This window comes from Oryx dammah, unplaced genomic scaffold (genome assembly GCF_014754425.2).
Source record: "Oryx dammah isolate SB20612 unplaced genomic scaffold, SCBI_Odam_1.1 HiC_scaffold_29, whole genome shotgun sequence".
Classification (NCBI taxonomy): Eukaryota; Metazoa; Chordata; class Mammalia; order Artiodactyla; family Bovidae; genus Oryx; species Oryx dammah.
In genome coordinates this window covers 68,006,683-68,019,756 of record NW_024070213.1, presented here as the reverse complement: position 1 = coordinate 68,019,756, position 13,074 = coordinate 68,006,683, and the positions used below count along the sequence as shown (strand labels likewise).

The 13,074-nt window shown below is 38.5% G+C and overlaps 1 protein-coding gene across 2 annotated transcripts in view; it reads right to left on the bottom strand.

The window, feature by feature from the left end:
• SRGAP1 (SLIT-ROBO Rho GTPase activating protein 1) overlaps nucleotides 1-13,074 on the bottom strand; it is a 295,760-nt gene that overhangs the window by 18,526 nt on the left and 264,160 nt on the right. For both annotated transcript variants that reach the window (XM_040233367.1, XM_040233368.1), the window contains exons 16-18: nucleotides 8,860-8,965; nucleotides 5,924-6,148; nucleotides 3,141-3,220 (exon numbers count right to left, since the gene is read on the bottom strand). In XM_040233367.1, the coding sequence (XP_040089301.1) occupies nucleotides 3,141-3,220; nucleotides 5,924-6,148; nucleotides 8,860-8,965 (411 nt within the window). The remainder of the gene's footprint in view (nucleotides 1-3,140; nucleotides 3,221-5,923; nucleotides 6,149-8,859; nucleotides 8,966-13,074) is intronic.

The following is a 13,074-nucleotide window of genomic DNA, read 5'->3' as shown; positions in this document are numbered from 1 at the left end:
TTCTAGTTCTGAAATTCTCCCTTCTCACTCTCCACACTTCTCCATAGATGTAACCACTCTGACCTTGAATTTAAGGAAAAAAATCTAAAGGCTTGGAAAAAAAAAAATCACCTCAGAATCCCAATCACATTCTAGCCCTCAGGCAGGTTTGCATTTTAAGTTGATACTACCTGGGTGGCCTGAAAAAACCTCAAACTAAAAATCTATTGTGGTTCCAAGCTGGTTATGCCCCAGGCAGAAGTAAATGAAAACCCTCTCTGGAGGGACATACCTTTACCTCAACGTAAATGAATTTATATGTAAAAAATATAGAAATAAGAAATAAGACTCAGATGAACAAAAGCCAACAAAAACAAATCCAGGAAGACTTCAGCTTTTTAGAATAATTAGACACATAATCTAAAACAATAGAAAGGATTAGTATTATGAGTAAAGAGCAAATGACCAAGTGGATATGAAAGTGAACTGAACTTGGGAGAAAAAATAATCAAAAATAAAACTGAATAAGTTTAAAGCAGGTTAGTCATAGGTAAAGAGGGAATAAAAGGATTCTGCTTATAGCTAAAGAGGTATTAAGAAAAAACTGACAGCTTTATATGTTCCTATTAAAAATGTCAAAAAGTAATGTTAAACATTAAACTTTAGAAGTTAGAGAAAAAAATGATTCCTACAGAGAAATGTATAAAAGTTTATTGGGTGACATTAAGTAACTAGAAAGATGTTTGTGGACTGTATATTATAAAAATATCAATTCTTTCCATATTAATATGTAGAATCAGTGCAATTGCAATCTAAACCTCAACAGGTCTTTAGCTTTTTCTTGTTTGTTTCTAGGAACTTGAAAAACTGAATTTGGAATTTAAGTGAAATTGCAAAAGGCAAAGAATTGTTAAGAGGAACAAAGTCAGAGGTCTTCATTTGACAAACATTGCGATTTATTAAAAGGTGTCAAGATGAAGACAGCAGTGTAGGGATAAACAAGTGGACCCACGGAAAAGAACAGAGACCAGAAATGGACTCACACAGAGAGGACACTTGATTTATGATAAAGGTGTGGGGCAGTAGAGAAAGGACAATTAAGGCTGGGATAGTGGGGACAGCTGCACATCCATATGGAGAAAAGAGGAATAGATCCCTACCTCACACCATACCTCCAAGTGAATTCCTGGTAGAATTAAGCCCTATGTGTGAAAAACAAAACCTGAAAGGATTTAAGAGAGGCTATAGAAGAACTTCTGCATTAACATCAAGGCACAGAAGGATAAGGATTTCTTAAAGGAGACACAAAGTGAAACAACCATGAAGGCAAAGATGGGTAAATTCAGCTCCTTTGAAATTAAGATCCTCTGTTTGGCAAAAGACATAATAGGCACATGAAAGACAGGCTACACAGCAGAAAATATTTGCAAAGCATATACTGAACTCTGGGAGTTGGTGATGGACAGGGAGGCCTGGCGTGCTGTGTTTCATGGGGTCACAAAGAGTCAGACATGACTGAGCGACTGAACTCAATAAAGGACTTGATCCAGCTTCATAAACTTTTACAAGGAAAAACCAAAGCCAAACCAAACTAAACTAAACCAAGCAAAAAAAGCCCAGAGAAACTAACAGTGGGCAAATAGGCCCTAAGATGGAAAAACATTTGATAGGAATTTTGCAAAAATAAATCTAAACATACAAAAATTAGTGTATCTGCAATAACCACGTTTTTCATTTTCCATAGTATGACCTCTGGAGCTTTGCCCCACCCCCCCACAAGGGACTGTCCCTTCCAGGGTTGGCAAATTCCTAGTAAACAACTCACCTGGAATGTGCTTTTCAAATGCAAACCAACCAGTCCAGGGCTCATACTCCAGCCACTTCCTCTCTGGGGCTCCCATACTTTAGGCCACTATCTCCCTGCCCCAATCACTTCATTGCCAGGTACCAACCAGAGACAGCCACAGAGCCCTCTGAAATTATTAAAACTAGGCAATCCTAACCCTGCTTACCCTGCCTTGCTTGTTCCTTCCTGTGGAAACCACCATAAAAACTCTTGGCCAATTGTTCTCCTGGCCGTCTGACCCTGGTGCCTTCCCTGGTCCCCTAAGGTGTGATGTGTCCCCTCCTCTTAGGAACTGTGACCATCAGATTATCTTTTCAATGGTGATCATCTCCCCATACCCCCTTACCCTTACCATACCATAAGTTTTCTATTAATATACTATGTTTTAAAACATCTTCATCAGTAAGCAGAGAAATGCACATTAAAATCACAATGAGATACCATTAAACACTTGACAGTATTGGCAAAGACAATATTTGATAAATGCAAGTGTTGATGACTACATACAACTGAAAGGCTGAGACACTGCTGGTGGGAGTGGGTAGCCCTACAACCGTTTTCTTATTTTTTGGCTGCTTGTGGGAGGTGGGATCTTAGTTCCCTAACCAGGGATCGAACCCATGCCTCCTGAAGTGTAAGCATGGGATCTTAACCGCTGGACTGCCCTTACAACCATTTTCAAAAATAGTTTGGCAGTATGTAGCAAGGTTGAAGACATGCTTACTCCTAGGTGTGTATATCTGAGAGAAACTCCTGTACACCTGCAGCAAGCACATGTTCAAAATATTCATACCTGAACTGTTTTTAATGGCAAAAAACAAAACACCTCATGTATTCACCAATAATTAAAAAAAAAATACAATGGAATACTATACAGTGGTAAATAAATTATTCTAATTGCATGCAACGATGGGGATGAATTTCAGGAATATAATACTGAATAGAAAACAGTGAAAGTATATATAGTATGATTCCATTTATAAAAAGTTCAAGAAAACAGAAAATGAAACAACAATCCTTTTAAAAGCACAAACACAGAGCTTACCTTGAGGGGTACGGAAGACAATGGGTTCAGGAAAGTAAAATGGTAATGATACCTTTTTCTTAAATTTGGTGGTAGTTTCACAGGTGTTCCCTGTAGTAGTATTCTTTGTAGTTTACACATATTTAGTAAATATTATTTTGTATCTACTGAATTCTTAATACAAGCAATTCTTGGTATAAAAAGCAAGTACAATATAAGTAATTCTTTAAAAATGGTTATAAAAATGGTTATAAAGACTAGTTTTATAATAGCATGAGCATAAGTGCATACCATCTTCACTGGTGTGCGGCTCTGTACCAGCATCCTGATCCACTTCCTCCAGTGTTCCGTGCTCACTGTATGGGCTGTCGCTGAGGAGCAGAAGTAGAAATCATATGTAGCCAAAGTGAATTTCAAAACTGAACAACTGCTACTATAAGGAAAAATAGAAGACTTCGGAATGGCAAAGGAGTTCCTGGATAGCCTTTCAGTGGAATGCTGCAGCCTCCAGGATTGTGTAACCTAGACAGCATATTCAAAAGCAGAGACATTAATTTGCCAACAAAGGTCCGTCTAGTCAAGGCTATGGTTTTTCCTGTGGTCATGTATGGATGTGAGAGTTGGACTGTGAAGAAGGCTGAGCACCAAAGAATTGATGCTTTTGAATTGTGGTGTTGGAGAAGACTCTTGAGAGTCCCCTGGACTGCAAGGAGATCCAACCAGTCTATTCTGAAGGAGATCAGCCCTGGGATTTCTTTGGAGGGAATGATGCTGAAGCTGAAACTCCAGTAGTTTGGCCATCTCCTGCAAAGAGTTGACTCATTGGAAAAGACTTTGATGCTGGGAGGGAATGGGGGCAGGAGGAGAAGGGGACGACAGAGGATGAGATGGCTGGATGGCATCACTAACTCGATGGACGTGAGTCTGAGTGAACTCCGAGAGTTGGTGATGGACAAGGAGGCCTGGCGTGCTGCGATTCATGGGGTCGCAAAGAGTCGGACACGACTGAGCACTGAGCAACTGAACTGATAGGACTCTGTGTTCCTTCATCTTTGACATATTATAACTCTGTAAACACAAAATTGATGTGTAGGAAACTGACAATATTACAAATGATTCTTATGTATAAAAATGAAAATTTGTTGAATTCTAGTGGAATATGATTATCACCCTCTGGATACACCAATTTTTGCAAATTCATTTCAATATCCCCTACTGCATAAAAATGTATGGCTCTTTGATTTCCGCTGTAGTATCTTTTTCAACTTTTCTTGACACATGTTCATTTTTATATCTGAGAGTTAGATTTTATCCTTTAACATTACCACTATTACTTCTCAAATGTATGGGGATAAATGGAATGCATTGGTTACAAATACAAATCCTGACATTGTTGTAAAAGCCCATTTATATTGCTGGCATTGGGGGATGAGGCTGATTACTATAATACTGACTTTCTGTTTAAAACAAGCGGTATCTATAGAGAATTATCATGTGTGGGAGAAGACATAATCAAGCACATGTTCCTGACTTCAAGACTCTTTATTATAGGGATTTTACCCTGTTTGTAAAAAAGGAGCAACCACAAAAAGTCCTAGAACACAACACATTAAATAATATTGACCAGACATCCATATATTTGCTCTCTGATAAAGTGAATAAGACAGCACAACTTACTGATAGAGCCCTGAATATCTGTAAATACTAAACATGACTGACACTGGCCCTGAGACAAATACAACTAGGAGAATAAAATTCTGAAAAACTCACCAGGACTGAGTTTTATTCATTTATCTTTCCAGAGCCAAGCTTGTGTCAGTATGTGCATGTAGTATTTTAAAAATATGTAGCCCCGGTGGGCTACAGTCCTCGGGGTTGCAGAGAGTCAGACACAACTGGGCAACTAACACACACATAGAATCTATCATGCTTTGTTGTTAATTTAGAAAGCAGTACTTCTGGAAATGGTCAACTCTGAATTTTCTTTACGGCATAAGATCATTTGTAGTTTAAATTATACTGTGGTTTAAGTTAAAAAAAAGTGTACTTTCAGTTATTTAGATTTTTCAGCTACTTGTTCTGCTTCTACTTAATCCCCAGTAAGGCAGTGGGAAACAAAGTATCCTGCAGAGTCCAGAATGAAGGGCTTAGGCAAATCTATTTCCAGCTGCTCCTGAATCTGAGCTGCACAGGGCAGTTTTCGAGGGAGGCTGGGAGGCAACTGCTGAGTGGGAAGACTTGTGTGGACTTAGGAATCAGACAGACTTGGGCTGCCTCCAGAAACCACTAGTCATTGGCCTGGCTCCTTGGCCTCTCTTAACTTACTTGGTAGAGCAGGAATATAAGAGACCATATGCACTGGGAGGCTGGCACACAGGAGGACCTCAACGAATTAAAACCAGTTTTACTGTATATGATTTCTTAGAAGCTGGAACTCATATATCAAATAGTGAACATAAACATTTTGGGGTTTCCTTATCTTTGGATTATACATTTTTACCCTTCATTGGGAGGTGACTATATTGTCTTATTAAACATTTTTTTACCCCAACAATATAACAATGTAATAACTGTTCAAAGTGACCGTGACTTGTGTAATTGATCAGGACAATATTAGTAAGAATGAAAATGAAAGTAAGAATGAAAACACATTTAGTTGACAGCTGCTCCTTTAAAATGAAACTTTTGAAATACTTTCCATACAATTAAAACTATTTAGGAATGAAAATGAAGTCTGTTAATTCAGTTATCTTTTCTTGATATAACAGTAAAAATGTATACAGCTCTCTATTTAAAAACCATTCTCTACAAAAGTCATGATGGGGTAGGTGTATCTAAAAAGATGCCGTGCTTAGGGAAAAAGAGAAATGAATATGAATTTCCATGAGAAGAAGCCAGTGCTGTCATGGGATTTAATATTCTAATTTATCTCAAGTGTTCCTGCTTCTTTTTTTTAATTGGAAGCACTGGCACTTATAGTCAATTCTTTTTTTTTTTTTTAAATTAAGTTGATATCTGTACTTCTATAATTTTTTTCCAGGAGGAGAAGGAAGGACTAAAATTCTTGGACTTACCAATACTCGTCTCCAGCCATACATTTCTCATAAACAGGGCCATCCAGCTCTTTAGCATCTGGGAAAATAGTCTCATGGTGGATGATGATGGTTTTGACAATCTCATTCACATGAGCCTGGCAGGACACTTGATCCTGTATCTCTGGGACAGGCATCAGTGTAGGGCCAAAACAGATGGCCAGGTTATAAGGGTCCATCATGTTTTCATCACTGTACTGTGAAAGACTACGAAAGAAAGCAAGACAGGAGTTAGAAAAGAACAAGGGGAAAAAAGCAAACGCTTAACAGGATACTTCCTATTCTGAAAATGAGTTTTCTTATTAGAATAAAATATTTTATCCTACTTTAAGGTGGCTCAGCAAATTCCAAAGAAAGTAAAACAACTTATAACCTTTCCATTAGGTAGACATGGAAAGGGAATATAAATCCTGTTTGCTTAATTAAATGGCATTTGTTTTTGAAAGTCACAAGGGAGTTTAAGATAATCTCTAACACAATGGAGACCAGGATCAAGTGAAAGAGTTTCACTTGCAAACAATATGATCATCTTTAAAACTGTCCTCCAACTAACCAAATACATTTCAGATTTCAGTTTTTCCCATAAATCTTGAGGGGAGTCCCGAGAAAAACAAAAGCACCTTTTCTTTGTACCCACTGAAAGAAAGAAAAAGCAACTCCAGGCTTTGTAATTTGCTTTTGGGCAAGATGATCAATACAAGGTGACACAAAAGACAATTACAAGTGCAAGTAAAGGGGAAAAAGAATCCTCAATTCTCCCATTCCATTTAAAGCTGTAAACTACAAACTTTGGGGGAGATTTCCAGTTGTCTAGTACCAATTTTAAAATTCAATTCAATGGCTGTTGGTGAGATATTTTCCACAGGGGACTGAAAATAAGAAGTTCTTTATGCTATGCCTCTAACACATGGGCAAGGTGCTGTTCCAGGGAGAATCTAGAGAATCTATCTTTCAGCGCATAGAATGTCAACCTTGAAAGGAAATGTACAACCCAGGTGAACAGATGACAAACGGAAGGAGAGGAAAAGAGACGCAGCTACATTTGTGAGATGTTGACAGACACAAAGAAACTGAGATACCGTGTGACAAGATACTTTACCCTGTTTGGGAAATAAGATAGCTGAGAAAGTAGAAAATACAAAAGTATAATTCTCACAGGCAACGTATGTCTTTCCTTTCTGCCATTTCTCAAGCATAAAATCTTAAAACAGTTCACAAATAACCGCCAACGGTCATGTTACAGATCCCCTTCAACAGGAATGCAGGAAGGAAAAGTGAGATTCCGAATAAGAATGATCTCATGCTCAAAAGACACACTTAAGCTCAATGGGGAGAGTCAGTCTTTCTGGGTCTTTAATTAGTGCTGGCTTGAAGAGCAAACAGCTGACACAAAATTTTTGATTTTACAATGAAAAGAGAATAGCTTCTTTCTCTTTCCAAAATGCCCGTCCCACATATCCTGCTCCAGAGACTGGGCCTGGCCTCTGCACGAAGGCAGGTGCAGGAACCAGGGGACACCTCTGGGCAGAAATGCTGGAAGCAATGCCGATGTCTGGCTGGCTCACGGCACAGTTGCTAGTCTGTTGAGATCCACCGTCAGTTAGATTCACACTTTGAGAGCTTTCTCGACTCATGGTCAGTTTGCTTCCCTAGTCCGTTGTGGTTGATTGGTTCACAGTGGGTTTCACTTAGGCGTGTCAAGAATATTTGGTATGGACATCATGTAGAGGCCAGCAGGAATGCGAGGTGGTCCATGTTGGGGAAGGAGAGGCATGTGCAATTAAAGGTGAAGATGGCAAACCTTCAGATTTTTACAACTACCTGGGTGACTAGGCTTATTTAAAGATAAAAGTTTATGGTATCATTTAACCTAAAATAGTTTACACCCATCTCTCTCGGTACTGCGTATTTCCAGGGGTGACTTCTATACTTATGTCATCTGTAGATGCTTTAGCTTCATTCTGTATGGGTTCCCTGCCGGCATTTCCCTATTGTAGGGTACCTTGGCTTGGGGGTTGGGGGTGTGTGGTCAGTCTGAATGGTATGATTTCAGGAAGAGTCAGCAGGGTGATAATAAATCCCCATGGCTTTTAAGAACTTAACACTTCTGGTGAAACAGAAGAAAAAATTTTCTAATTTTAAGAAGGGAGAGCTCATGGTTGCGTGAGAAAGCATTTCCTGAAGTTTACTCCACCTGAATTTTTTTAATTAAAAAAACTGCTTAATTGAAATGTTAAAGAGCAAGGGGACTCAGATAGAATAGGGGAAGATGTTCTTATCATGGAGCCCATGTACCTACAAGTGACACAATTGAAATCCAAGTTCCCTAAATTAAAAGAGTCAAGTTTCCTTGAAAATAATGTAGTGATTTTTAAGATTTCTGTGACACTGTTTTAAAGATTGCTTTAGAAATATCATCTTTTTGACAAGGTCTCATTCTACTCAATTTGCAGACAATTCTTTTTTGGATCTGTGTACAAGTCTCACCTACAATTCCCTTCCTTCTCTGACTATAACATTAAAAATCACAGAAATTTTCTGCAGCGAGCAGGCGGTTTACATCATTTCGACAAAAACATTTTAGACACTGGCTTTGGATGGAAGTTGGACAAAAGCACATTTTTCGCTGAAAAGTGTTCTTTTTAGTAATACTTGGGCATTTTCGCATTTATGGCCACAGCTTCCACATCTGGTGATGAGGTTTATTTAGGTCCTTGTGTGACCTTATAAGGTAGGTCACACACAATGACTTTGATCTGCTGAGGAAAAATGCACCTTCAGTCTCTATTCAATCATCCTCTCTTTGGCTCCACGAATAAAAGGAACCCAATGTACATTTTACAGAATCCAAGAACAAAGAATTCAGAGCGGTACACAGGGAATTGAAATGAGCATTTTGGCAAAATTGTGGTACTTACTGATTGAGGAAGGCAAAGAGGTACCTCATCACTATAAGGACCGACCTGGGCAAGGTCAGGAGGAGTTTGCGGATGTGAAGAGCCCTCTCATAGAGATTATCTATTCCTACAGACAGAAGAGGACATGGTTAGGATCCTTTTACCAGCCACATTTAAAGCAGAACATTGTAGCACCCAAATTCAGTACGTATCTGAACATAAGCAACGCTTTGCCCTTAGGTGAGATGTAGTCGTCCAATAAAGCAAATCAGTGAGTGATCTGCTTGGGTGTACGTGAGGACCTCTCTTCTGATTCATCACTGTTTCTCTGACTTCCATGAGCTTGGCTTTGAGCAGCTTAGAGTCTTCTAAATTTAAAAATTGTTTTTCAGTTGTTGCTGTTTCCACATTTTGCATCTGATATGGTTTAAACTCCTTTTCACTGCACATTAACTAAGGTAACTTTTTGGGATAGGCTACCTCTCCCTTTGCATGACTCATTAATTCTTCATATATGTATTTGTTAATTACTGTGACTCAAGAGTCTCAGTAGGATCAAAGGACTCAATAATCAAGTCATCAACATTTTTACCTAACTCAGTCTCAAGAGTCCCAGGGCAATTGGTTTGTCTTTCAGGACAACTTCACGGGACACTTGGAAAACCCACACTATACAGAGAGGGAAGATGGAATACCTAGAGATGATTTGCAAGGCACTGAGAGTTTGGTGTGATGAATTTTGCATCTATAAATGCAAAAGGAACCATGTTTAATATAGTATCGATCTTTAATGTTTGTCAAATTCCATAGGGGGCCTGTCATTTTTAGGGTAGAAGAATATACAGGTATTACTTCGAAGAGGCTTCATCTTAATTCAAGATCCTCTTGCTTCTAATTTCTGAGTTCTAAACTCAATTCCCTACTCTTTAAGGGCAGTTTCAAATTTCTCTTTAAAAAGAATTGGAACAGGAATTTACATATTGAATTTCACAGCAGCATTATGCATAATAGCCAATAGGTAGAGACGTCCATTGATAGATGGGTAGATAAACCAAATGTGGTATATATTCACAATGAAATATTATTCAGCCTTATAAAGGAAGGGAATTCTAATACATGCTACAACAAGGATGAACCTTGACGACCCTATGCTAGGTGAAATAAGTCAGACCCAAAAAGCCATACACAAATATTGTATAATTCCACTTATATGAGGTATCTAGAGTAGTCCATTTCACAGAGACAGGAAGTATAGTGGTGATTGTCAGAGGTGGAGGGAGGAATGGGTAGTTACTGTTTAATGGGCAGAGTTTCAGTACAGCATGAAAAAAAAAAAAAGTTCTGGAGGCAAACAGTGGTAATAGCTGCAAAACAATGTGAGTGTACTTAACGCCATTGAATTGTACATTTAAAAAAGATGGAAATGGTCAATTTTATGTCTATTTTACTGCAATAAAAAAAAAGAATGGGGGAGGGGGTGCCCCCATGAGATGCCAAATAAAGATTTTAGGGGAGAAAAGCAACAGGAATGTAAAAAAGTGACACCAAGACGACTGGATAAAATTATGTGAGGTTGGCACTCCCTGCAGCTACAGTGAACATACACCAAAGCAAAACAGAAAGGCTGGCACTCCTGGAATAGAGCAAATGGATGTGTCCCAAAGGCCAGACCACGATGACTGTGAGCAGGACTCAGATATTACCTGGTTGGCAGCATGCATCTTGCTCTGGTACAAATGACTCATTTACTCTCCAGAGCCCAGTTAGCGCATCAAAATGTATGTTTGCTATGGACATTCTCATTAATGTGCGTTTCTAGCTGGCTCTGAGTGTGGCAACTCATAATCCTTCAGAATTTTATATGCATGAAAAGATGAGTGTGTGTGTGTGCTCCGTCATGTCCAAGTCTTCCTGAACCCTATGGACTGTAGTCTGCCAGGCTCCTCCGTCCCTGGAATTTTCCAGGCAAGAATATTGGAGCGAGTTGCCATTTCCTACGTCAGGAGATCTTCCCGACCCAGGGAACAAACCTGGGTCTCTCATTTCCTGCATTGGCAGGTGGTTTCTTTATCAGTGTACTGCCTGGAAGCCAGGAGGAGATTGTTAGATAGCATCGCTGACTCAATGGACATGAATCTGAGCAAACTCCAAGACAGTGGCGGCCAGAGGAGCCTTGCATGCTGCAGTCGATGGGGTCACAAAGAATCAGACATGACTTAGCAAGTGAACAACCACAACATGAAAAGATGGATCTTTTCCTCCGACAAGTTGTCAGTGAGGAAGGTCCTATTTCACCTGGATTTCTTTTATGCTGGGATTCTTTTTCACAATTCAGCATCTCATGTAATTAGGTAAAAGTGGGATTTGCCCAATCTCAGTCACATGCTCAGAGCTCCCTTGGCTAATTTGTGTTCCTTCCCTAGCACTGCAAGGTTCCCATGTCAGCATACCAACTTCACAGCATGGAGGTTTGACAGCTGCATGTAAACGTGTGTGAAAAATTCACCACCAATTCAGAAAATGGCCAAAAGTTCAAATGGCCAGTCCTCTGAAAATGTCAGCTCTTCTGTGGCACTGTTTGTAAAGGTGTTTTTCAGAAAACAAATAAGAAAACTTAAGATGCAGATTTATCCTTAAGGAGGAAGAAAGGGAAGGAAATTCCTTGGTGGTCACGTGTAGAAATGGCTTATGTAAGAGCAGGCAAATATTTCTGAATTCCATAGCCCAATAACCAATAATCAAGAGGAATTTAAAGGCGCTGGTGGTAAAGAACCTACCTGCCAATGCAGGAGACTTAAGAGATGAGGGTTCGATCCCTCATCTGAGGGTTGGGAAGATCCCCTAGAGGAGGAAATGGCAACCCATTCCAGTATTCTTGCCTAGAGAATCCCATGTACAGAGGAGCCTGGTGGGCTACAGTCCATGGGGTCACAAAGAGTTGGACACGACTGAAGCAACTTATAGCATGCAGGATATTTTTAGGTTCAGTGTTAGGTTTTAATAATGTCAAAGTATCAATCAGTTGTGTGTGTAATAGTATATGTGTGTGAATGAAAAGGAAAGAGAAAAAGAGACCTTTTAATATATTGAATAAATCTTAGCCCTGAGATGATTTACCAGCTGTTCTTCTAGGTAAGAAATGAACTGCTTATAAATCTTTCTAATTAACCATTAATAGATCTACAATATATTTAGGTAAATACACAGAGATACGAAGTAGATTAGTGGTTGTCTAGGGCTGAGGGTGATGGTGGTTTGAGTGTTTGCTAACTGGGGTTTCTTTCTGGAGTTCTATGAATTAAGCCATTGAGTTCTTTCCTAGTTAACAAGCAACATTATAGATATAAATATATAAATAATGTCTCTCCTTCTGCTGAATTATCAAATAGAAATTAGCAAAGAAACTAAATCTTAGCCTAAGGAGCCTTGCCTGTTTCAATAATAAGCCTATTGTCATTTTTGCAGAGAAAAGGAATCTTTGAGAAAATCATTGTAAGGCAGCAAACAGAAATTTTGAGCTCAGAGAGAAAACTACTGTGTATGGCAATAAAGCTGGAAGAATTTTTAGCAACAAAAACATACATTGGAACACCAAGAAAAGAGTTCAAAAGCTTTTTCCATAAAACCATCAGATATAGGAAACAGATTTATGTACCAAGAAGCTCATCATGGTATTTTTGTATAACTGCAAAATCACTTTTGGAAACAATCTAAATTTCTAAAACTAGGGAATTTGTTAAATAGAATAAAAACCATTATATGGAAAGTAAAAACTATATTTTGAAAAATAACTTAGTGATGTGAGAAAGTGTTAATAACATATTAAATTTAAAAACTAGTTTATAAGGAGAAAATACTGTATGATAATTTTTAATAACAGATTTATTGAGATATAATTCACGTATTTTAAGTATACAAATTGATGGTTTTTAGTACATTTCAGTTCGGTTCAGTCACTCATTCGTGTCCGACCCTTTGCGACCCCATGAATCGCAGCAATTTGGAATTGAGCAACCATGACTTCAGTCCATTATAGAACATTTTCATCATGTCTAAAAGAAATCTTATATCCACTAGCAGTCATTTGGCATGATGCAGCTTTTTTTTTTTTTTAAATCAAAAGTATGTAGTTATGGTGTATCTACATAATGAATATTATTTGGGAATTTAGAACAAGTACTAACATATGCTACAACATGGGTGAACCTTCAAAACGTGCTATATGAATTGAGCCCA